We start from the raw sequence: 27,393 nt of genomic DNA on the forward strand, positions 1-27,393 counted from the left end.
ATAGGAGCCAGGTTGAGATGCTTTCATGTTTCTTTCATGGTTCAGAAGAGCTGGAAATTAGATGTTAACATGAGATTTGTATTTTGTACCTACGCGTGTTGCCTTTAAGGGACAGTATATTTTGTTCTTTAATATGCTATTTATTCTGTCACTGTTACGTTCTAAAGTCAACTTTTTACGCTCAATAGTGTTACATTTGAAAGAAACAGATGCCATGTTCATGAAAAAAAAAATGAATTTTTGAGGAGTATTTGATGAACGTAAAGCGTGATGGCATTATCAAGTATCTGTACTTGGTATCAGCAAGTCCTCGGGTTTGTGCTTGATCCGAAAAAAGTGACATCAGTGCATCCCGAATTGTAACTCACTGGCAAATTATAAACTATCTGGTTGGTGTGATGCCACACTAATCTTGCAGTTGATGCAGCTCTCTCCAACCCACGGGTAAAACGCATACATGCCAAAACAAATTTAACATAACATCAAGGTTTTATATGTTATATATTTTAAGAACCATTATAAAGCAAGCAAATGTATGCCTGAATGGTTTGTAGGCAAAATGAGCAACTGCTTGCTCCACAAAGTAGTAAAAATAAGGAAAAAAAAGATTAGAAATGACCAATTTTTGATAACTAATCATAAAACAAACTGCATTAGCTCTGAGTGCTCTTTTTACACTAACCATAAATACATCGTTAACGATTCTCAACGTTTTAGACACAATGGCAAAGCAAAACCAACAAACTCCCATTTTGTGTTGTAAAAAAAAAAAGAACCAAGATAGGCAAGGAATGACAAAAAGTGAGAGCAAAAAGCTGAACTAGATAGGTCAATGTCCCAGCACGTGTGTGCGTGTGTGTAGGAGAGAGATGGATAGCCTGTGGCCAGGGTGCATTAACTCACTGCCAGATTGGTTACAACTCAGCAGGAATGCTACCGGAGAGCTGGAGCGAAGCGTAATTGCAATCAAGGAGCTGCCGCCGTCAGGCCAAGTACAAAGTGTGTGACACCGCAACACTCCAAGCACGCAATCATCGGTGTGTGAACACCAAACAGGCCCGCAGCTATTTATCTCTCGGGCGGTGGGCGGGGGGTGGGTTTAAAAGGTGTTGAAACAGAAGGGGTAAACTTTTATCTTTTTTGCAATTATTTCGCTCCGCTGACTTTTTTTTTTTTTTTTTGTTTGCCTCAGTGCAAGTAGGGCAGTTTGTGTTGGGACACACCTCAAGATGAAACATTGGGGTCGTCTCTCCTGCAGCATCATGTGGTAAGCTCTCTCCGCCGAGGAAAAGATGTGAGGCGGCAGAGAGGAGCACAGGCGGCCTGTGGAGCTCAGGTACAACTGGCTCACCTGAGAGAGACAAACAAGCACAAGCCATGACTTGTGAGGTTGCAAAGTGACATAACCAGTCTCGTAATTCACACCTTGTTGGCGGTTGTATGAGCGCAGCAAGAAAGATCACACCCTTGCACGGTTTAGTAGTCGGCAATTCACCCAAAACTCATTAATACATTAGAGTGGCCAGCGCTTCTGACGATTAGGGCTTTACCATATTTGGCAATATTCTTTATTTTTTTAAAGAAGGGTAAACAAAGCAAAAAAAAATATCTCCCATGAAATTCGATCGTAAACATGTTTAATGATGCTAAAGTATTCACTGCAAATAAATCTTTCCTGGTCGTTTCCAGGTTAAGGTTGAAATGCAGGGGAGGCAGAGCATTTGCGGGAAGCACTAGCGTGGTTTTTAACCCATTTCTTGTAACCTGCTTGTGATGGATGTTTTCTGCAAGAACGCAATCCATTTTTATTTAAATAGCGCTTTTGCAACAGCTGCAGTTGAAACAAAGCGCTTTACCAACTATGTCATTTTATACAAATAATTAAGTGACCCATTTCTACTAGCTAGCTAGCTAAGCCAAATACATCTTCCTTGAATGCCATAACATACTAAACAGATGGGTGTTATTTAAATTCCAAGTGTTATATATTTTTTGTTATTCTTGCTATCGTAATACATTGAAACATGAATACAGTATCCGTCATGTAATGTGAGCCACATACTGAATTATCCGTGCCGTTGTGTTTAATAAACGGTTAACTTTTCCCTGAAGTGTCTCTGTTATATACCCACACATCGACATAAGAGAATTCTAATTAATTGGATACGTGAGAATTGCGATATTTTCTTTTCCTTTTTGTTTTTTTTCCTGACTTTAAAGAATCCAACAAGTCAGTGGTGCTGTCAACAAACAATGTGACAAGAAAATACTCGGCTCTGTCAAAGTCTAGTTCATGTCTGCATGAACAGTGAGTGAGATGCCGATCAATGTCATTTATTTTTTTACATTCAGAAAGCATCCAAGGTGTTATAGACTTATAAAGCAGTATAGTCCAGGGATCACTGCAGGACCCCAAGAGAAGACTGTACAGGCAATGTTTTAAGTAACAACTTGGCAAGTCCTATCATATAATTATACAAGAAATTAAAGGAGAAATCAATAAAAGATGGAACTATGGGATGACCTTTAATCACAGTTACCTTCGCCAAAGTGTATATTCACAAAGCCAACGATAATGCAATGGCAAAAATAATAGACAGGGAGGCAAGGGAGAGGCACCGTCATATCCCTTCTGACAATCTTTTTCATTAGCTTCTGGAGTCTTATTCTGTTGCATATTTGGACACAGACTGAATTTAGAAATGTTAGGCAGGCGGAGAAATGTTAGTCACAGCGCAAAGAAAGGATATGTGACGACCGAGCGGTAAAATGTCAGAAAACTTTAAAATCCTGGCTGCATGTCTGGTTAGGTCTGAGCAGGTTGCAGGCCACCAGAAGTGAGACGAGTGACAGACAGCGAGCAGACTGCGGATGTTGTGACATATGTCCTTCTAGCACCTCACAGTGGGATGCAGCTTGGCCGGAGAAGATGTCTCCTCCGATCTAGTCCAAATCCTCCTAATGCGCCATTTGGAATAAAGTGCATTCCGCTGGCGGATGGACGAGGCGTATTGAGTCATTTTCAAAAAGTTGCATTTGTTTAAAATATAGTTTCGCAATCTGCACGACGCTCCAGCCTTGATTTCTTGATGCACAGTCAGCCTTACGCGGTGTATTGCTGACAGGAAGAATGCATTATTAATCAACCGCAAGGTCCATTTCACATGTTTATGTCTCTTTACGAGGCAGCCAACATCCATTATTATGTAACTTCTAATGTGCACTACAAAGACTATCCCAGGTAAAAGCATTTTTACAGTTTCGGATACAGTCAAGGAATTTACATCATTAAAATGTAATGTGCATTGCAAACTTACGTAACGCTGTTATATTTTTTTTATACTCTTATGTGAGAATGTCCAGCGATTGCTCAAGGTGCAGCTGCAGTTCACTCGCCTCTCTAATGAGGATTCGCGAAATAGAAAATTTACAGTGTATGTTGTGTACGTATGTTATCAAAAGCCGCCGTGGAAAACGCGAGTCAAGGTTCACACTAAAAAAAGAATGCAGGCGGGAAAAAGAGCTCAATGCATTCTGGTTGTTGGAGTCTTTCACCTCATTTTAAGAGAGCATCTAAACAGGCTTTCCAGGTATGTTAAATGCTTACCAAAGTGGAGTAGATGGGCAGCTCTTTGTTTGGGTTGACCAACAACAGAATGTGTCCAATGTAAGTCTGCAGAGAGCCAAAAAAAAAAAATAAATCAAACATCTTTAAGTCAGTATGCCAACTGTGATTTCTTTTTTTTTTCCAAAGTGGGGTTAAGCAGAACATGACCTTAGAAATGACCACATGCTGCTAAATACATCATTTGCACCACACTTGGGAAGTCATTTGAAAAAAATAGCACAGCACTATTGGAACCCTCCGGTCTCTAACAAAGAGTCGCACAGGACCTTGGAAAGCTGGGAGAGTGTTTTGGCCTTGCTGGTTCAAGGTTGATGACCTAAACGTATCACGCCTTTACGAGGTTGACTCGCGTGTCCAAGAGGGTAAACAACTTTCAGTCCAGTAACGCGTGAGTGAACACTCAAGCCCTTCTTAATGATGGCTGTCCACAGCTTCAATTGATGCTCTCGTCCCTTCGTTGCTGGCAGCAGGTGAAAGAAACCTCATCAAAAGTGTCATCGCTGACCACCCCTGCTGGGAGCATATGGAGCAATGGCAGTCTTTGTCCTCTCTTTATCACAATCCCAAGTGGTCTTTTTATATGAAGGCTATTGTTGGAGAGGACACATTTAGAGGATGTGATAACTTTATCATTTCAATTTCTCATCCAATGAGTTATTATGGATACTTTAAGTGATCACAAGTGATACACAATTCAATTTTTTTTTTTGCATTGCCACTTGTTACTAAACGACATTCGCGAAGGAATACAATAAAAGGAATACTGGAAAATGTCAGTGGTCATTGAAATTAATTAATTTTTGCAATCATTCATATTTGAGTGTCTAATTTCTTCTTTACATTTCTTTATGAATGTTAAAGTTAAACTTTAAAAAAAAAATGAATTTAAAGTTCACAACGGGTTCATTAATGTCAATGATGATTTCCTTTAGGGAAGAGTTGTTTTGAAGCAGTGTTGGTTGGCAAGGCCCAGCGGTAACTTGAGCAGGGTGTTTTGTTCTCAGATGATGTGCTTAAAATGTACAGCTAAAATGATACAATATTCCAATTTGACTTTGCAAAGTGTGCAAATTATTTTTGAAGTAAATAAAGCTGAGTTAACAGAGTTAAAATATTGAACTGAGTTAACCAATCCAGAGTTAACGCTTTAATTTTGACAGGCCTAATATATCATTTATATATTATAATAATGTCTCAAGGTACTCGTTATTAACAATAAAATACATAATCGAAAGAAGGAAAACAGCCGCATCACCTGGATCTGGGAACTGCTGTTTGTAATAGACCCTCGTTGCTCCAGTGATTCTCAAAATGACATTGATCAAATACAACAGGTCATATTGATAAGAAGCCGGCTAAATTTCTAAAAGCAAATCGACATTTGCATAAAAGGGCTGACTGTTTACTTGACGCAACCAAACCACAATGTGCGAGCGTGTCCTTTGTCATCGATGGTGAAATTACACCAAGTTGCATCAAGAAGGCTGCGACATCACCGAGATTGCAGCATTTTACCCACCACAGTCCTTTTGGCTTCACATACATGAACAGTCATTTATCCTTTCTTCCTCGAGCCGCTTGAATCTCAACGCTTCTGTCACCCCCCCTGCTGTGGACCACTTCATCGCACATATGGGCCTCCACATTAACACACACACATTGAGTGTGAGTGTGGTTTCCCAATAGATGGATGCAGGCAGAAGACAAGGAAATAGCATGTGTTTAAAATGGGGGCAATTGTCGAAGATGAGGGCAATTCAGGCTTGAATGCATCCATTGATAATTTTCTCCCCATCAATCTAATTGAGATTGATATTTTTCATTGTCAACCAGTGTAGACTCTGCCTTTTATTGTGCCGTAATAGCAGTGACTGAAAGTAGTGTAAGTCAAGAAGTGGCACAAATTGAGCTGCGTTTAAATCTGGTTGGATAAATGTGCCCATTTTATGAGGTACATCTTCATAACCCAACGGAGAGACTTACATATATTTGGTCGTTGCCAAAACGCTTCTGCATCTCGTAGAGCAGGCTGCTGTCGGTCAACTCGCTGAGGGACGCCAGGTCATCGTTGGGTGCCGGAGGCATGAGCTTTACCTGTGTGAAGTGTGAAAAAAATGTCAGTCCTACTCTAATTTAGCAACTTCTTAAATACTACTTCTTAATCAGTGCCATTTGTAACCATTTTCATCACAAATCATCATGGATTGTGAGGCAATTGTTGCTTTATACTTATCACTGGCCACTCCATTGTCTACATCTGCACAATCTAATGAGATCCAACACAAGGTCATATTCATTTCACAATGTGCATCGTCAGCGCCCCTGATATGCATTTTATTTAAAAAAAACAAAACAAAAAAAAAAACATTTTTTTTTTTATATGGTCTGTCTAAATAACAATTTTAACCTATTGTGGGTGGGGCCAGATGTATATAAGCCATCATAAGCCATCGTCATTCCTCTATTAAACGTCTATCCCAATTTTTCACTGTCACAGTTGACACAGTTCTTTGCCACAACACACACCTGGCATCTGTAAAGCTCAAGTCTATGGCTGCTCTTAACAAGAAAGTGATGATGTATGTGCATTGTCCATAAATTTATCACAGTTAGAGTCGTGAGTCAACAGGAGCCTATCCTAGATGACTTTAGAAGAAAGACAGGGTACACCAATGACTATTGGCAGCCAGTCGCAGGGCACATACTTTACTGTATGTTGCTAAACCAAAATAAAATCTCTCACAAAAGCCTTACACCTAATATAATTACTGGATCGCATCACATTAGACTGTGGGTGTCCCCATTCTGAGGATTCGCAAAAAAGCAAATTACCTGCTCCAGTTTGGTTGCTCCTGAGCTGAAGGGGCCATCCAGGATGTTCTCCAGCGAAGGCTGCCGGCTGAGCGCTCCGCCCGCGTGTCGAAACATGGCCCACCTCTCCAGGAGGCTGTCCCGTTTCGAGATCGGGACACCCAGAGGATTACTGTGAGGCAAATTCAAGTTGTGATTAAACCCATTTAAGAGCGAGACAGGAAGCAAATGATGAAGTTTTTAACCTACAGATTTTTGACAGGGGTTTTGAGGTCATGTGAGCCGCCGTCATAGCGTTGGTCCGTGTAGAGCAGAGGGGTGGAGGGGTCCTTCAGCCTTTGCAACCAGCAGGCCTCTCCACTCAGAAGTAAGTCCGCTATGTGCTCTGATGCAGCAATGTCTGAGCACAATTGAGCCAAAATCCAAATCAACAAGAATTTAAAATTCAAGTGGTGATGAATTGGTTCCACATGGGCCTGCTCCTCCCAGGGGTGTATGTAAATTGGCAAGTATAGAAGACGGAGAAGAATCAGTAAAAAAATGATGCGGTGGGTCCGATCTGGCCCCCAGGCCAAGAGTTTCACACCTGTGCCCTAAAGTTTATGTTCAATTCGAGTCACTTTCATCTTGTGAACATCTCGTGTTCCGGTCATGTATTTATGTGATAGACACATGTAGAAAATTTCACTTTCACTTAAGAAGAAATATTTTACACTCAAGCACCACTTAGGGCGTAATTGGACACAGAGGCTTCATGCAGCTGACGACCCCCCAGACTCTCATCACTTACTTCCGTTCATCAACCAGAAACTCAAGATGGATGAAGGGCTCTAACGGAGAAAGATGGGGAGAAGGATCATGAAGGTCTCTGAGGGCTTATCTCTTGCTCTTGTGAGCCCACATGCTGGTGAGGGTGAGGGGGGGGGCAGCTATTGATTATGACCAGAGTGATGCAAGCCAGGCGCACACTAAATGGCCACAGGCAGACATCGTATTTGCTTTGACACTGAGGAAAGGTTAAAGCGGAGACCTTATAGCAAGAGTCGAAGTAACACACATCTATTTTAAACAAATTTTTAAATAAATCAAGTCGTTTCTTAATGCCAGACATCCAATGCAAACATGATGCAAAAGAAAAAAGTGTCAGTTATATTTTCCACTCAAGGACTAATTATCTTTCCGTGTGTGTTTAATATGAGCACAATGATTGTAAAAGCCATGTAAGAGCTGTGCGTGAACGTACATAGGGGTGTGTGTGTGTGTGTGTGTGTGTTACCTGAGGGCTTGTCTTGGTTGCAGTTTAACAGTGTGGGGTTGGCGCCATGCCTCAGGAGTTGACTAACGATGCTCGTCTACAAGGGATGGAGTAAAATCTCAATTATACTGTAATATAATCATGTGGTAAAAGTGCAGGAAATTCCATAATTCATACCACCGTGAACCTGAATACATTGATGTATATAATGCTTCATAAAGTGGCCTGGGGCTTTTACAAATGTGGGCCGGGCCATAAAGGGGAAGTTAACATCCGAAAACTCTTTGGAATAAAATGTTCCATGTACCCTCACTAGTCTAAAAACAGCATTTTGATTAATTGTGTTTGTGTAATATGAGCAATGTAGTAAAATCCAGCAGTTTTAACCCATTTCAGGGGGAGGCCAGTTTTTTCCTTTTGTAACTTACTCTCGGTCCTGATTGATATTCCTAAACTGCAAACAATCCCAAATGAGTGACTGTCAATCAAGGCTGCAACTAACAGGTGTCAACAGTTATTGTTTTTATTGCCATATTGACTTTAACAACATCAAGTTGGAAATTTAATTTTGAAAAAACCTGAGAAAATGTCAGCTAGATGGTGACTGTTGGAAACTTGTTTTTGTTCCTTATTAGTGTTAAAATTACTTTGCTTTGGTTTTGTAAAAAGCTTTTGCTCTAGTGAGCTAGACAAAATTAATCAACCTATAAACTGAATTGATTGAAGAATGAAACACTATTTTTGAGGAATACTTTAAGCACATTATGTCACTAAAATATTCTGACAAAATGATTGTGTGGAAAAAAAAGATGATGAAAGTTGATCAGAGGTAACCAAGCATAATCACTAAAACATTATGGCAATATTCACATTTAAGACATTTTTTTTCTGCCTAGCCCAATGATCAATTATGAAAAAAAGTACTAGAATGAGTTGGAATGAGCGCAATGCCCTGATTATTTATTATATCGCCTTATTTCAGCATCTTGTTTTTTTTTTTAAATTTTACTTGGTTTGCTTTTTTTCCCCCTCCGAGTCATTCATTTCAGTAGAGCGGAGCCAATTTTCTTTCTGCCATTAACATTTTCCAGTCAGCTGCGTCAAAATAATCACTAAAATTAATTGAAATAATCTTAGTTTAAAGGGGACATATTACGGGAAATTGATTTTTTAATGGCTTATGTACAAAACAGTCGGTTCTCCGTAGTATCTGCCCACCCATCAAGTGTAAAATAAAACAACCAAGTAAATCCGTTAGCAACCCATTTCTGAAAATATGCCAGTGAACGAGCCCTTCTGTAATGTTAGAGGGTCTATTTTACATAATAACCTCCCACACTGAATTTCTCCACTTATGATATGATCCGGTGAATCGGGTGAAGATCCAGAGCCACTTTCAAGTGACGGTGAGAGTCCAGCTGCTGGACTGCATTGTCTGAAAGACTATCAAGCAGAAACAATTCCCTCAAAGGGTGTGCCAAACCTGCTATCAATTAAAAGCCAAAAGGTATTCTCTTTATTGTTATTCTCTTGGTGTCCATCAAACAAAACACACACGGATGCACGCACACACACAGAAGCTATGCTCCGCTCCACAAAAAGCAAATCTTGTTGCTAAACTCAGGCTCCTCCCCCAGTTATCATGGTAATTAAATTTTCTGATCCGTCAAACATTCATTATTCAAATTAACAACCAATACAACACTTTTTGGGCGTGTGACTCACCACATTCACGGTAGCAGCTGTTCAAAAATGAGTCCTGAACACTTTCTGCTAGCCACACTTTGTCAGCTTTGCTCACAGCCTATAAATACTGACTTAGACGTCACTAAAAGAACCAAGATCTCAACCTTCTGGAGGACCCACTAGGACAAGGAAAATGTCATCCGGACCCGCTGACCTCCTAACAAAGAGAACAATCATACTCCTAAATTAAATTTCAAATGTATCAGAGAGATCTTAAAAAGTCAACTTTAAGATGAAACACATGGCTTCATAGTCCCAAATCTCTGACATGTACTTTCATCATAAAATAAAATAAATTAATCCATACTCAGCGGAGCCATGGTCTGAAACATTTCATTAAAAGGCATTTTAATCCCTTCACATACTGGAAGTATTTGAAAACTCTTCTCCGGAGGGGTCACCGGTGCTCTCACTTATCTCAATAGCGGGACAGCGTAGCTTAATTAGCCACGGAAATAGGGTCATACGTATTCTTAAAGGGTGAGAGTGTGGCGTGCATCCAACATTGCGCAGGGGGTGTTTGGGTTTTATGGCCCAGCTCGAGTTACAGTTGGCCGTCAGTGTTTCCAGGCAACTGTTTGCTATGATGGCCCCACATCACACATCAGCGAGAACTTCCTTTCCATTTATCGGCATGACTGCGGCAGCCATGATGTCATGTGGCACCAATCAGGGCCTGATTTACTAAGATCACAAATAGCGGGTGCTGAATTGTGTGTTCGCTCAGAGATTGCGCACGCAGTTGCAAAAAGGGCAGAGTTTGATCAGCCCAAGCGCTCATGCTGCGGAACCTCGTGTTTACAACTTCAAATATCACACCTGAAAAAGTGGTGGAAGAAAATGCAGTCGGGTTTTTGCCTTCCGTCTTGATCAAAATTGCGTGCCGAATAGACATGATGTTGGGATATTTGTTGGTTCTCCTTGTTGACTCTCGTCATTTTTCATGCGCTTCTTCACAGTTGGCACCTGCCTTTCAGGTGTGCTATTTAAAGATTCAAAATCAACCATTGCAATTAATCTGGTTGGATAGATCACATTGCACGTGCTAAATCAATCCTTGTCATTATTTTCCTAACCAGACTATGCAAAATGAATTGTGCAGCAATTTAGCATTTTTGGCTGATCTGGTTCGTCAATCAGCATCTGATAAACCGTTAGAAAATCAGGCCCTCGGAGTTTACAGGAGTGCGAATCATTTTTAATAGTGATTCTACTCCCAACACTTGAAAATAAAAACATGTACGTCCAGTTCCTTACTTTGTCAAAACGGGCTTGCCCAACCAAAAAGCATGAACCATGATTACATTAAATGCTAGATGTGGTGAAAAGTACTGTAAAAAAACGATGAATAGATGGTTAAAAAAGTTTAAGACCTAAATCTTTTCAATCTTTGCCTGGTCATGTAATATCCACAGTCTCGTGTTTGACATTTCCAACATGAAGGACAAAAATGTGCTTTTCGGCAAGCGGAAGCGATTCTAAATATGCATATATTCTCTTTGTCAGCATTCAAGCCCAACGCCCAGAAATGTAATTACAAAAATCACGATGAGTGTGCAAAACTTGAATGTAATCCACTTCTTCTACTTCATAGCAGCAGATCAAATCAGCTTTCCTCCGCGACTTTGCTAAAACGTCCCCACCTGCTTCAAGAGACCACTGAAGAGCTAATCTAAAATGCAATGTGGAATCCAGAAGCAATGCAGCGGGGGATCAATAGAGGAAAAAGGAATCGTTTATCAGAAAGTGTGCAGAGTGACTGCAGGCCACTCCGTCACAGGAACGATCCATCAATACTTCCCTCATTACTCCAATGACACTTGATCAATGAGCAAGGAATCGCATACAACAGTCCAGACATTCCTTTTATTTACCTGTCCATATTTAGCAGCCAGGTGGAGAGGTGTCCAAAAGTTGTGGGCCACAGGATGAGGATCTGCCCCGTTCTCTAACAGCACAGCCGCCACGTCCCGATAGCCACTGGCACTCGCGATGTGAAGCTTTAGAAAGGCGGACAGCTTTTATGAGCTGCGACCAAATCAAACTCAAAGAAGTAGACGAGATGTACGAAGGAGATTTACCAAGGTGACCCCTTCGTCATTGGGCTGATTGAGGTCTGCTCCTGCGGCTACAAGCTGTCGAATGTCAGATAGCATGGTGTTGGGCCTTTGCGTCCTCATGGTATGCAGAGAAGACATATCCACACCTGTCATACAAAACAAGTACATGTTTTTAAGCACACACACACACACACACACACCAGAAATAAGTACGCTAATAGTTTTCTTTATTTGTTTCAAGCTACTCTCAAGAGAGGCGGGCCCCACAGTTTGAAAATGCTGATCACTCCAAAATAAGTTGATTTATTTATATTTTATTTGAACAAATTACAGTATATAACGGAATAGATTCACACACACACACACACACACACACACACAAACACAAATGTGGGAAAAGGCAAAGAAGCAAAGTTTCCACAGCAACAGAGGCCCAGCATGCCATGTGTTGCATGGTGGTTCTAGTGGTGGTGGGGGTACGACGAGGGGGCTATGCAGACTGCAGGAGGGATGTGATCACTTCAGGGCTTGGCTAACAAAAGCTGAGTGAAGTAGCCATAAATTACTGTAAATGGCGGGGCTCATTGCAAAGACAGACTGTTTTGTGTGTGTGCGTGCGCGTAAGATGCACTTAACTAGTGAAGAGTTTGTGGTCAAGTCACATGTAGCCTCATCATAGGCAGACAGAGATCATTACATGCTGTACATGTTTCTAATCAGATTTAGCCCAAACAAAAAATATAAAAAATACTGCATCAAAGTCCTTAAAATGCTAATCTTTAGATGCTAATCAAAATACCCGTGAATTGCAATGTCTACCTCTTTTACTGTAAGCGTGAGTGCAGTTTTGGCCAATATATATTTTTTACGATTTTGACCAAAGGCGTACAACTTTATGGCCATAATTGATTCCTTTTTTTTTTTTTTTTTTTTAAACACATACAGATGGGCCTGGTCATTTCTAGGTGACAAAATAAAATGGCAAATGTGTATGCAAAATTATAAGTGAATTACAATAGTTCATTCTCGGTTAATGCTCGGTGGGCATATTTTGACCGTGGGCCATAGTTTACCAACACCTGCTTTTAGCTCTAAAATGTGCAAATGTGTTTATGTCAAACTGGTGAATGCTTGCCCTTCTCCCGGAGCTCAAATGCAAATAAAAGCAGCATATGTCGTTACCGTTTTCCTCTAGGTATTTTCGCAGAAAATGGCAGCTTTCGGTTCCCTCAGAGGCGTAGTCCAGAGGAACATTGCCGTCGACGTCCTGCAGCAGAACGTTCACCCCAGCCTTTCGAGGAAGAAGAACCGAGATTTTAGTGGGCGACATTTGTCAAGATCAATTTTATAAAATTACAGTGGAATATCACAAATGTCCATTTAGTAATTCAACTAAAACTAAAACACCGTCCATAAAGTTGCCGAAATGCAGAAAATCCTTCTTGCAACCTTTAGTTCAAAATAAATGTTTTCACATTTTGACTTGGTAGCAAGGTTAACATTTTATTTATTTTTTTTGTTTATGTGTACAGCAGTTAACCCGTTTTTTACTTTTGACTTTAAGACGATGATTTGGTACCAGGCTGCACAGATACATTAAATATAATTTAATAAATATATTGTTATTAAGATCATCAACATTTATAATATTTTCAATATTTTAATCATTATTAATATTTTTAATATTTTCATCATTATTAATATTTATTATTATTATTATTATGTGTGGGTGGTGGAGTATGTCCGTTAATATTAATAATAATAATAATAATAATAATAATTTGCCCTTTATTAGTCCCACAATGGGGAAATTCGAGATTCGAACCCAGGCCTCCTGGGGAGACTGGGTCCTGAACGCGGCGCCTTAGACCACTCGGCCATCCTGGCAGCCATATTATTAATATTGTTGTTATTATTATTATTATTATTATTATTTGTGTGGGTGGTGGAGTATGTCCGTGGCGTATGTCCCAAATGACAGTCATCACCCCGCCGTGAAAGTTTTTAATGAGAAATGGCAACAAATGGATGTAAAGTGATTTAACTAAACTGAAAAAAAAAAAAAAAAAGTGTCCTGAATCGGATTGTGTTTGACCTTGGCGGTTCTTCTGCAACTTCATTCTTACCTGGAACAAGAAAAGCTCACGCAGTTAAGGATCTCATTAAATTTAAAGTTCCGGGGTTCGCATTAGGTTAGGTGAGAAGAATGTGTGTTTGTGTTCTACTCGACAGGGATCACAATGGAATGATTTTCTAGCAGGCCCTCTCCTTGGGCGCCATTAACGACCCGCAATGTGGTTATGATAGATTGCTTCTCTTTGGTTGCATTCATTAGCTGTTAAACTCACGAAATATGCATGCATGACGCGCTCATGCTCTTTGTGTGTTGAAGCAGTAAAAATAATACACGGACACCGGCACATGAATCGATCGTTTGACTAGACCATAAAAGACAAGCGGAAGTAATGATCGTCACTGGACCAGGTCTGATAACGGTGATGTGTGGCAGTGGTGGGCGTCCCTTAGGGAGGACTCTTATTGGATGTACACAGCTAATAGAATTCTAATGACCCAGTCGCATAGCAGCAAATAGATTTACGAGTGTGTCAGACGACGGAACCTCCTCAAAGCAAAAGTCCAAATTGATTCATGCATTAGACTTCTTTAAAAAAAAAAAAATAAATAAAAAAAAAAAGATATCGCAAATTTCCAGACAAATCGTTTTTGACACAAGCTGCGCCAAGAGATATTACTGATAAAGGAGGTATAATGGCATCACTTTATCATCAGAGAATGTTTTCAACTCTCACTGGTCTGTCTTGGCCATTTTTGCTGACTTATGAGGGTTAACAAAACCAATTAAGGAACATTATTGAGGAAAAAAAGTCTCCAAGCACCACCACTCTTTTGACTCCTTATATGATTCAATATCAAGCGACAATATGTCCATTAGATTTGTGCTTGTCGCCCCAACAAGCACCAATCACCCTCCTCATAAAGCTGACTGCACCGCTCGTCTGGCTTTTGTGCGGCTACGTGTGTTTGTGGCAGTCGGTGGGCCGTAAAGCAAACCCACACCATTCACCTCCGGGCCCAATATACATCAACGGGAGTCGAGCTGGATGGTGCAATCACCTGACAGGCACAATGGATACAATGTATATTCTTCGTGCCTGTGAGCCAATGTGCGCATAAACGTTTAGATTTACGTTTAGATTTACTGTATATTGGGTGATTAAATGAGTTGTCACAGTAAACAGCACAGCAGTTCGCTGGTCAAAAATGTTTATTTAGTTTTGATTAGATTTAGTTTTATTATATTTTCTCTGTGTTGTTTCATGTGTTGTCTTGCTTGTTATGATTTTGCTTCCCCACAGTTCTCGTTAACACCATCCCTTGTGTCTACCAATCAGTTGCTTCAAACACTCATGACATGTCCAGATGTTCCTCGTTTGTCTCGTCAGTTTGCCATTTCTGTTGGTCTTGCTACAGTAGTGGTTGTCATGTGCTTGACTCATGATATGTTAGCATTTAGGGTGATTCTATTCCCAGTGTTTGTTTAGTTAATTTGATTCTTGACCGAGAAATGGTCACTGATATTATAATAATTAATTTGTATATATATATATATATATATATATATATATATATATATATATATATATATATATATATATATATATATATATATATTAGATCTGATCAGATTACACCGGTGTACCTAATGTTGTGTCCCGTGAGAACAGAATGTGAAAAATGACTCAACACTCTAGAGAGTTACTGCACCACCACAAAAAGTAATAGCTACTCTTTCAATACGGCACAAAGCACCACGAGACCAGGCGGCACAGATGGCGGCAAGGGAATTATGACAAGTGGCCCGTGGACGCAAAGGCATTTGTCATGTGTCTGAGCTCGAATGATAAGCGACGACAGATATAAATGAGTCGGCGTCGGCAAGCAGCCCTGCAGCCTGGGAGAGGTTAACAAGTTGACTCTTGACCCAATCGGGCTCACCACCGCAATACGGTGAACAGCATGGCCTTGGTGGTTCAGGAGATGGAAGTCACACTTCTGTCTATTGGTTACTTATTTGGACAGCTATTCAATTAAGAGTTATTCCCTCCTCTAGATAAGGGCTATTTGTATGTACTGTGACTGCAACAGAATCAATAACAGTCGTAGAGCCTCCATGAGTCATGACCATTGGCAACTATTTAACATATTGTTGCGGTCAGGCAGAATCTAAATGAACTATTTTCACTTGGTATTGACTAATTGACCATACTTGGACAAATGGGGTTTCTGTCTTACAAAATTCAAAAAAAGGAGGAAGTTACTATACCATTTTTTAACAAAATAAAAGTGAGACTCATTTTTAAAATAAAATAAATAAATAATCAGGATTTGATCTCCAACAAGCCTTTAGTCAGCATTATATATCTACTGATTGTGTCCCATACGGGTGCTAAATTCAGCACCTCGCTCATCAAGTGCTGCCTCCGTGAATGAAAATAATTCATCACAACGGTCTTTTATAAAGCTTGCGTGTGCTGCACAAATTTTGCAACAAGTAACCAACCCCTCGCTCTTGCACCTAGTCGTCATGACCATAGCCATAGTCCAGCAGGCAGGAGGAGCAAATGAGAATTGGCTCTTTTGCATCACATGACCAAGAGGTAGAATGAATGCAAATAGTAGATACATACATTTAATCCTCATATTTTCCACGGACTAGAAAAACATCCTGCTGACAGACAAGCGGTGTCGTGTGCCACACTGTATTATACTTGCTCTCTATAAAACATCGCGAGCCACACTTTCCCACCTTAAACTTGCTGGCTTGCCTATAAACTAGTTTTCGAGCCAAACAGCGAATGTGGCTCGCGTTACGTGGTGAATCACCAAGCCTCCAGGATCCATTCACTGCATCTTAGAATAAAAGCTGAATACACAAGTGAAACAATTGTGTTACATAATTAACTCCAAGCAGTTCACCCACCATGCGAGCGACTATCTACAGACAGACATACGAAGATGAGCACAGAGCAGCCGGGGGCTTGCTGTTAGCCACAAACTTCAAAAGACTGGCAAATGCAGACGTTCCAAATGCATCCGTCACGAGCAGGAAAAGTGGGTCAATTCCACAACTCCCCACCAGTTGGATGAGGATAAGAAATAACATTTTAGAAGGGAACATGTCTCCTGTGTATCACATGATTGCTTGGCTACATCTTGTAAATGTTTAGAGGGGTGAAGCTCAAATCAGAAAACCACTGTCCCAAACCATGCTGTCTGAATTTTACTGTTAATCACCAAAACTGGAGCAGGAGCAACGGATATATGTGGGAATACTCTTGCAATCCATCTGGGGATGAGAGTGGCAACATCCAAAGAGGACAGGGAGGAAAAAATGACATTTGGAATTTTGTTCACCAGCAAAAGTCACATGGAGGAAGCAATGATTAAGAAAGGACTGGGAGAAGCAAAGACGAATAGACCAAGAGTAAGACACAATAGACCGTTTATTTCAGTGGCATTTAAAGATAAGGCTGATAATCGGCCACGTCGAGCGAGGCCGCATTTCCACTTCTCATTAAAATGGAAAGCCATCATATTCTGTGGAAAGCGCTCCCACTTACGGCAACAATAAGGCAGCAGCTGCATAACTGGAGTGCAAAATAAACGAGCAGATGAAAAGGGATATGGCAGCTGCATCGGAAGTATCGTTAAGACTATTTTTACACATTTAGATAGGAAGGCTCATGGGTTACCTTTTCAAAAAGCCTCATTGATACTCAGAGGACATTTTGGGGTCAAACAGCAGTAACGTTGCAGAGAAAATTGAGGTGAAAACACAGGGTAAATTCTATGACTTAATTAGGATGCATCAAAAAGCAGACTAATAAACCAATATATAGTTGTTGGTCTAACTCGTGAGGAAGATGATATGTTCCAATTATATTAGAGCGAGAGAGAGAGAGAGAGAGAGAGCGCAAATATATGTAAGCGATACGTGCAGCTGTGTGAAGAAGCAATTGAGAGACAAAATAACTATCTTAAGTTGAGTTTAATTTGAGCAAAGGGATGCAGTGCAATAAATAAATTTAACTTGACAGTGTCACCCCGGTCCGAGATCATCTGTGAATTTGCCTTCTGTGACAATAAGAGTCCGACAAAGGTTCCGGGACACACTGTAACTATAACTTGGTTCAGCATAGATTTGGGAGGGGTGCGGGGGTTGTAATATAGATGTTGTAATATAGATAATACCCCATTTGATAATGTGAAGACCCGTGGCTGATTCTGCTTCATACGTTGTTGTAAGATTGACGTTAACCATTAAAAAAGTGGTGCATGCTTTCAACAGCTTTTAACGTTCAAAGAAAACACAAATGAGATCAGGCTAAACCATTCGGAATGCATCACTTGAAATGTGCTTTAAGCTCAACCAAAGGACTGTTCTAATATCAACAGTCCTTTTAGGTCCAACAACAACTTTTTGCTTGGACTTTTCAGGAGAAAAAAAGCATGCTATCTATTAGTGTATATTTTAAACCAACTCAAGAGATTATTTAAGTAATACCTGAAAATGTTCATCAAGAAAATCCATCCATCCCATGGTAGGCATACATAAAATGGATGGTAGGCATTAAGAGGAAGGGAAGCATCCTGCAGGGAGCACACGCTGGCAGACCCACCGCAGTGAACATGTCACCCTTTGGATGACAGCTCTTCAAACACATCCGTGCCGCGGTGGAACCTCTACGTTGCCACACTCAGTCAATCAACATAACCAAGCTGTAAAGGAATTTAGCTCCAGCCTGGTGACAAGCCTCTGCGGGTCTAATCAACACAACGTGACTGAGCTGAATGACTTTTTTGCCCTCCCCTGCAGATGGCCCTGTTCTCTTTAAGGACCTAATCAGCACGACCACGGCTCCTGTCAAGATAGAGCTGGAAACGTTCGCCATAGAACTCAAGTCTCCTTGACGGCAAAATATACTTGATACCGTGTGGTGCCGTTTACTGTATTCACCCGATTCCAAATGGGGAGCAAGATGTATTCATGTGAAGGCCTTTTTTGTATGCATTTGAATGAAAAGGTCTATAATTGAGAGATGTCGCAAACATTTTAGGAGCCGTACAAAAAAGACGTCATCACGCGCATCATTAGAAATAAACATGAATTCTATGAAGGCAACGCTTTTAGAACATGCGGTAAGGCCCTCATTCGTTTGAGACAGTTTATGTGATTTGGGAGGCGCTGCTGTTTTGGTTAGCAACAGAATTTGCTCAGCAGGGGAAGTCCAAAAATTTAGTTGAAATAAATCTGCTTGATTCTCAATCCACCAACGTTATATTAATCTGAATACCGCAAATACAGCAAATAGAACATTTCATTGCAAAAATTATGACTTGAGTTCCCCCTTACTTTAAAGTCTGTATGTAGTGTTTATGAAGCGAGATAACAGTTGCCTAAACGGAAAAGGGAGGTGTTCATTTGTTTCTCATGTGGACCACACACCTGGCCACTAATCAGCATGGCATTTATGAGACGAACAACCACTTAAAAGCTATCCACCAGCTCAGGGTGCTGCATGCGTTGCTAATAGTGCATTTATCCGCAGACGTGGCGAAGCGACATGCAGCTCATTACACCAGGGTTATTTTGAATGTCCTGTTCCATGTAACTGTAAAAAAAGATGAATATCCAATACAAGAAAACGGTGTCTTCGACCCATGCCTACCCAAAACCCCAAATCATTTATAAGAATTGTGCAGCAGTTCCAAACATAGAACACGTGTAGCAGTCAATTCAACAAGAGAATACAAATTTCGCCTTTCACGCTTGAATTAGCAATGCTTGCCCATTCATGCTGTTAATGTGTGAGTGTCTGTTGACATGCAATTATATTTGTACATTCTCCTCTTTATTGTGGCATGCGCGTCTTGTGTCTCTCACCAGAAGCAAAAGCAGCACCATGTCGGCGTGGTCACACACACATGCTACATGCAGCGCCGTCCACAGGTCTTCGTCCTGCAGGTTGACGTTCAGGCCACGCTCCATCAGCACCTCCGCCGCCAGCACGTTGTCGTGACGAGCGCACTGCGAAATGTTGGCAGCATATTTTCTTTTGTGACATACTCGATTCAAGTGTGCTTGAAGCGCACTGCATACACCTACACCATACATTCAAATATCTTGGGATCAGTGGTTTAGTTCATTTCACTTGTGTGCCTTTGTTCGACTGCTCAGCGTGTATCATAGCCATGATATATACTTTTCACAGTTTTCCGCAACCTCCTTGTTTTTTTTTTGTTCAGACTACAATACACATGAAGCCCTATTTATTTTCTATTTATTTATTTTTTTTATCATTTCTATCCATTCATGCGTAAATAAAGGTCTAGGTGCACAGGTGTTAATCATGCTGGTCGCACAAAACCACTCTACACGTCAAAATTCCATATAGTTACGTGGTTAAAATTTAGTGCAGTTAAAACGGTTGCAGGTGAGACAAACTTCAGTGACGCGACACATACACCATCAATATAATGCCCCCAACTAGCTGTCAAATAGGTCATTCGGTATTTGTGCGTGTTGCCTACCAAGTGTAGCAACGATCCCCCGGAGGAAATTGGGGTGTTGGGGTCAGTTCCCTCCTTCAGAAGACGCAGCACTGCACCAAAAGAAAAATGCCTATTAATTACAAACAATCATAAACACAAACATGACAAATGGAGCCAAATGTGGCATTGAAGCGATGAGGACAACCGATACTGAACAGTGGATGGATGCCGACTACACATTCATCCATTTTCTATAGTGATTGTTTTCATTTGGGTCATGGGTCGGATGGAGCCTGTTCCAGCTGACTTTGGGCAAGCGCCAGAATACACCTGGGAATGGTCACAAGTCAATCGTAGGGAAATTATACATACCTCAAAAAATAAAAATTTACGCCTATGCACAATTAAGAACCTTCAGTCAACTTAACTAAAATACAAGTTTTTGAAATGAGGAATGGAGACAACATGGAAACTCTGCACAAGAACCTCACAACGGGGTGGGAGATGTGCTAACCACTAATTTACCGTGCTGCCGGATACTGACTAACGGATGGAATACTTCACAAAGTCTAAACAATGGCCCCAAAACTTCCACATGCACACACACACACACACACAATCAAAGTAAGCCAAGTCAGCTCTGAAGCCAGGATCAATCAGTCTTCCATTAATCCCAACTGTCATTGACCCGCTTACAGTCATTTAAAGGCTCATTACCTTAGCAGACATGTTCAACCTCATTACAAATGACGTAATACATATTCACGGAATGGAAAAAAAATATCGGGACAATTGACCACGTCAGTTAAGAAGTGCCCCTGTTTGCAGCTACAACAGCTTCCATTCTTCTCCTGCAACCACTCACATTCGCACCTTTTTAAACAATATAGTCCTCATCTAACACAATTTGATGGAATAATAGAGAACATGCAAACGCCACAAGGTGTTTCTAAAGTGTGAGGTACATGCGGGAACAACAAAGTATGCAGTTGTCCATAAATGAAGAACAATTACGTTGACTAAATGACAGAGGGGTTGACAAATAAATTACTGAATTGTCTTAAGATATCCCAAAACATAATTTAATCTTTTAGGGGTAAAATATTAATGCACAAAACCCACGCACCGCACAAAGAAAATGTCCTCATTTGTCTAATGGCCAACAAAGTGTAATATTGTTGCGTAGAAATTGAACAGTGAAGTCAATCATGGCAATTATACTTCATCTCTTTCAACTACTGCAACGGCTCAAGACTTTGACTCCCCCCAATTAAGACTCATCTAAGATTTTAAGTGGTTACCAGGGAATACATAATGCTTTGGATTTCTTGTATAATCGCAGAGATACTCATGAGCGAGGGGCAACTTTTAAGCAGACAAGACACAAGCGGTATTTATGAATGCATCTTTTTCTTGCGTTTGACAGTGTTACATAACCTGTAATAATAAGTTTATTGAGACACTAGGTTCGCAAATTATTAATTATACAACCATCATTTAGTCAACACCCATGAGATTTCAAAGATGCCGTCTAGAGTTTACACCACATATTGAATGTCTCTGAAAAGAGGTTAAAGGTAACGAGCTGCATGATGACCTTGCGAAAGTAAATAAATAAGACAAACAAAGCATCTGCCTGGGAAAACCGATCAATACGGCCCTTAAACAATTTCCATTGCAGCACCAATGGAAAAACTGATTTTTTTTTTTTTATTGTTTTGGTAACACTGGTGGTCTCTATTTTCAAGTCAAGAGCAAGTCCAATTTACAATGTTTAGGAATCCGTGACATGCTGGGCATTCGGACGGACGGACACGGGTTTTGTTTTTACACGCCCTCAGCCCACCTGACAATTTTGTGACTGAAAGTAGACTAAACGCTAGACCAGCTCTGAGCAGGTCTAAGTTGTGGCACAGGTGGTGTAAGGCGATTTTAGTGAAATTAATCGAGGTGCTGACAGACAGATTCGGTGTTCCACTGCAAAACTCTGTTGTCCTCATAATTAATTCATAAATATGACAAACTGAATCTTGTAAAAATAAATTAAATGAAAACATTATCATCATCTTTATAATGTTTTTAAAATAGTGTATGCAAAACATAAATTTACAGATAAGATAAACTACAATACCAGAATACATTGGGTATAACACATGGAATAAATTCCATAAAATGTGAAAGATTAGCTTTCAGTTTCCCAACTATACAAAGGGGCACTAATTCTCCAGTATAACTGAAATACGACATGCTGCCAAATATGTCTGCGTGCATTTTAGACTGAAATGCTTTTAGATCATTTACTTTAAGCATTCGTACACTTGCAGCAGTTTTCATGATATTCCTTTCGCGAGAAATGGAGTATACACAGCATATTCCAAAAGCACAAAACATTGATTCTTGTTATTCCCTAAAGATGGAGATGAAAGTGAAAGCCAATGGAGGTTATAAAAGAGAATGATGTCCGCTGAAAAGTTCTGCCGCAGCAGCAGTGATCCATATTTGATGTGCTCCTGGTTGATGTTTGATCACATGATCTGGTACTCTACATGCTATGACATACAGCGATGACTCATTGCACACTCATCCCCGCTGACGATGGGTAACTCCACAGTGGGAGCGGGAGGCTATACCCGTCGTCGACATTTACGCAGGTACTGCGAAACAGCTGTTCCACAGATATGGCATTTCCATGGCAACCGGTGAAGGAAAATAGGGGAAAGAAGGCAAAGGCAAGAGAATGCTAATTGAAACACAGCTGCAGGGGAAATGATTATTCCAGGGAATGGCATGTTACACTCTAAATACAGTTGGGTCAAAAAAATAACCCAATTTGGGTCAAAAATGGACAGATCCATTACTCGCGTCAAATTGCCTCAACGTTCGGGTTGTTTTGGCAGAAACTAACTGCAAAAATGGGATGTTTTGGAGAAAACAACTAAAAAAAATGGGCTTGGCAACCCAAGAAGGTGGGTCAGATTGACCCAATGAATGGATTGTACCCAAACTGGGTTAGTTTTGACCCAAGTGTTTTCAGAGTGTAGAGTTTTGTATCTTTCAAGATACAAAAAACATGCAACCTTTCGGTATTTAGGGTACTCAAAGTAACATTTTGTATTCATTCCGGGACCCAAAAGGCACAGGTGTGACCAAACAGCAAAAATCTAATGCTGACCACAAAATCTGTACCAGAGTTGACGCGAGACTGATTTCGTACCCGGCTTCTGCCAAATGAATCATCATCAAGATGATTGGCTCAATAAAAGTTGTGAACCTCTGCGCGAAACCATCCTCCAGTTGTTTAAGATACTGCACAACCATAAACGTTGTGGAGAAAAATCAGCTGAACAGCTATTATTTGTTTCATTACACCAGCTCCACTGACCTCAGTTTTCGTAGCAAACACATTTCCACTCCTAAAAGATACAAATAGCAACAACGGAAGAGATCAAATGTCTTCATGTTTACTTTTTATGGTTAGGAGACATTGTATCAGAAGGGGCAGCAAGAAACAGCCAGCCGCAGCAAAGTGGAGACTACTGCAGTCAGAGATAAGGCATAGCAGGAGCGTAGGCTAACATTAGCATGTGTGTATTCATTTTTTGTAAGTTCTAGGCATCAATACATCCATTTTCCAGACAGCTCATCTTCAATGGGGGTCATGGATAAGTAGAGCCTATGCCAGATGACCAGGTGAATGGAGAATGGGCCGTTTGCCGCGTGCATATATGCAAATTAGCATTCACATTCACACCTATGAGCAATTTAGAGTCTTCTATAAACCTAACATACATATTTTGCAATGTGGAAGGAAGTCGGCGTGTTTGCCGATGCAAGCCCGTGGACAACATGCAAACTCCATTCGAACGCAGAATCTCATCTGTGAGGCAGGCGTGCTAACCACTAGCGCAGGTGGGCGCAAACTACGGCCCGGGGGCCACATGTGGCCCGTTAAACGTTTTAATCCGGCCCGCCCAACTTGAAAAAAATTAAATTAATAAACCTTGTTAATGTTTTATTTTCTAAATACTGCGGTTTTTCAAAGACATATATATTGTTGTAATGCTTTTGTTCACTTTCATTTCAAATTAAATGTATTTTTTTTCTCCGATGCGGTCAGGTTACCAAAACACTTCATCCATCTGCTCCTGGTCCGGCCCCTCGGTCGAATTTTAGAACCCATTGTGGCCCGCCAATCAAAAAGTTAGCCCACCCCTGCACTAGCGCATCATGCGTAGTTGTTAGCAACATATCGTCAAACAATCACGCCACCATCTAGTGACCAGCACGTCACTTATATGTGATTGAAACTCAGATCAGCAAGTAATAGAAATAGCGCAATAGCCATTTCTTTCTTTTCCAATCATCAACGGCAAGTCAAAGCCGAACTGATACTGGATGTACTATAATGTAAAATTCATGTTTTAGGAGCCTTAAAAGGAAAAAATGAAACAAAAGGTCCATGAATAAACATCAGATATTCGGTTTTAGGAGAGTTCAAGTGATGTGAAGCAGCATCCAAGTACACCAGCGCATCGTTTGAAACTAGACAATTTTTTTTTCATCCATGCAAAATGTCTTCAATAAACAATGTAACTGTTGTCATTGTCTCATTACCAAGTGCAAATCACACCAAATGAGACTTATTTGACGACCCATTCACAAACTTGGTGTACAGATGTGATAGCAGGTCATTTTACACAATATTTCATTTCTCGGTTTGGTCTTTTTCATTTGTTTGTTTCGTGTCTTTTTCTGTTCTGGACATGTCTGCAGCAGGAAATATATCTTCAATTACTTTGGATTATATTGAAATCTAACAAAATCTCAAGATATTGATTCGCTCCAAGAGGAGAGAGCTTTGCATCCGTCAAAAATAGGAAGTGAGCGCTTATACATCCTGTCACTGAGCTCGGCTTTCTAACGAAGCAATTCAGTTCGTCATGCATCGTTAATCAGCCACAAATGCAAATCCCTTTAATTACTCTTTTAGCCCCGTCTAGCACAATTACTGCGAGGCACCCTCCTTTTATCTTAAAACATGCATGTCGTGTGGGGAAAATATCCAGAAATATTACTCTTGGGGACGGTGTAAGCTCAAGGCACATGCTATACTACTCAGGACAAAAAAAAAAAAATGACAATGTGGGTAAAAACCTCACTAGCGCATGAGTAGAACAGGGAATACTAAAGAAGGCTTGTCAGGATGTTGTATATTGTGATATATTTGCCTCGGTGTTGAACCAACAAATCACGAAGATGGAAACAGCTCAAGATCATGATGCTTTCAAGCTTATCTGTTAAACCTAAATGGTTTTTGGTGGTATTTTAATATATATATATATATATATATATATATATATATATATATAATGGTATTTTCAATAATTTACAGGTCAGGAGAGCCTCCCAAGGCAGCAGTCGAGTGGTTCAATGGTGCAGACAACATTCAGGCCATGTCCACATACACAAATAGGCCAAACACAAATTGATTTTTAGAGTGACTAAAACCATTTTTTCCCCGTGTGGTTTGATTTTCTTGGTCTTTTTTTTTTTTTTTTTTTTTTTTTTTTTTTTTACAGAAATGGGCATCTTTGTTGTGCATAATGCCATGATACCTCACCATAAGTGAGAATTGTGTTTGCTTTGCTTTGTTCGGAGAGGAGGAGGCTTTGTGGGGATTTTCACTACAGCTATTTCAGAAGAAGAACAATAGAAGAGAAGAAGACCTGTCTGTAGTTACAAGCACACTCACATTCAAACCAGTAAGCATCGATTCACAAAAAGAAGGAAATAAAATGAAAAGAAAAACATGAAAATAATACAAATGAGTTTACAGAGCAGCTTTGAATTTCTTCAAGATAAAACATTCTGATTGGCTAAAACGATCTTACAGTTTGGATTTATGGTGCCAGCTGTTACTTTGGCAGTGCTCTATATCAAGCTAACGTTATTTTCTTATGGACATAAACCTTTCACAATATACGGTATGATGAAAGATGTCTTAATTGAAGTTATCCATTTTATGTGACGACATAGCATCAGGCAACACTTTGTAAGTGAGCCTGCTTTCAGTTGGACTGCTGCAACAGCTCACCAGCTGCTGCTCACGAAGACCTTTACCGGACTCGTTGGCAGCGAGGCAGTGCAGGTTAACACGCTGACCTTGTGACAGATTGCTGCGGCTTCTCTTATTAGCCAAAGAGGCTCTTTAGCATCCGGCAGCTTTTCGGACTTATAGAAACCGGTCAAGTCCATGGTACTTATTTTTCCCAGGGACACTGTCCTCGATAATTTTGTGACTATGTTTTTCCATTTCAAGTTTATGAAGTACAGTGGCTACTTGTGACTGTTTTATTTGTCTTTACGAGAGGCGAGCGCAGTTTCTATATTATACACAAGGCAAAAACAACCAAGGGCGAACTTGATTAAGTTTCTGCCAGCGGAAAATTCTCCCGACACCCTGTCGTCAATAGATGTGATGAACAATGACAGATGCACTTTTTTGTCTAAATGAAAATGCTATTCCCGAAGTGCAGAGGCCTCTTAGAATAAGAATGCAGCTCATATTTTTAGATATGTTGATGGCCTGACATCAGCACTCATGATTAGTATAAAATCAAAGCAGTTGAGTTTTCAACAAGTAAAGCTATTGTGTGGAAAGCTGAAATGTGAAGAGAGACAAAACATGCCGTAAAATTAAAAAAAAATTAAACCGCAACTTTTTTCTTCAGCTTTAACACTGCATCGCTTGCATCAAAACTCCAAATCTTGACTTAGTTTAAATGCCTTTAACCACATGTTTATGAAGCATCTTCAGTGATTTACAACATGTTAAAGCTTTTTTTCCATCTACGAAAATAGACAACTTTGTTTTAAAAGTTGAACAAAAAGTACACGGAGCTTCCAGGCTCAGCTGCTTGTTTTCTAGTTCAATGAAAAAAAAAAAAAAAGGGCTGATTGGCTGCTCCAAGGAACCAATTAGATGGTGCGGAGGGCGGGCCAATCTGCTTCTGCCGGCAGGGCCACCAGCACAGCAGAGAGAAAGAGACAGAGAGAGAGAGAGAGAGAGAGAGAGAGAAAAGTGTACTACAGAGTACCAAAATAAACCAGCTTTTAATCTAATAGGCCTTGAAAGTTACAGATGCCGATAATCGGCAAAAATGCCAAATATCGGATCCGATAATCGGTCTATCACAACTCGATACACGAAAGTAGTACCTTTCGCTTCAGTAGGGTGATTAAATTGATGTCTCATTGCAGCATCAACTCTACCACTGTATTGTTGTCATTGAAACTTTGCCAAAAGCTAGCATCTGTTC

At 40.3% G+C, this 27,393-nt stretch overlaps 1 protein-coding gene across 5 annotated transcripts in view; it reads right to left on the reverse strand.

Moving 5' to 3' along the window:
• myo16 (myosin XVI) overlaps window positions 1-27,393 on the reverse strand; it is a 100,543-nt gene that overhangs the window by 47,417 nt on the left and 25,733 nt on the right. For all 5 annotated transcript variants that reach the window (XM_088315425.1, XM_088315424.1, XM_088315422.1 and 2 more), the window contains 11 exons: window positions 20,114-20,184; window positions 19,467-19,610; window positions 12,683-12,791; window positions 11,522-11,646; window positions 11,315-11,440; window positions 7,716-7,791; window positions 6,689-6,839; window positions 6,461-6,611; window positions 5,612-5,722; window positions 3,608-3,673; window positions 1,224-1,351 (listed from right to left, as the gene is read on the reverse strand). In XM_088315425.1, the coding sequence (XP_088171551.1) occupies window positions 1,224-1,351; window positions 3,608-3,673; window positions 5,612-5,722; window positions 6,461-6,611; window positions 6,689-6,839; window positions 7,716-7,791; window positions 11,315-11,440; window positions 11,522-11,646; window positions 12,683-12,791; window positions 19,467-19,610; window positions 20,114-20,184 (1,258 nt within the window). The remainder of the gene's footprint in view (window positions 1-1,223; window positions 1,352-3,607; window positions 3,674-5,611; window positions 5,723-6,460; window positions 6,612-6,688; window positions 6,840-7,715; window positions 7,792-11,314; window positions 11,441-11,521; window positions 11,647-12,682; window positions 12,792-19,466; window positions 19,611-20,113; window positions 20,185-27,393) is intronic.

The sequence above is a fragment of the Idiotropiscis lumnitzeri genome, chromosome 14 (genome assembly GCF_059441095.1).
Source record: "Idiotropiscis lumnitzeri isolate Australia: NSW breed Sydney's pygmy pipehorse chromosome 14, RoL_Ilum_1.0, whole genome shotgun sequence".
NCBI lineage: Eukaryota > Metazoa > Chordata > Actinopteri > Syngnathiformes > Syngnathidae > Idiotropiscis > Idiotropiscis lumnitzeri.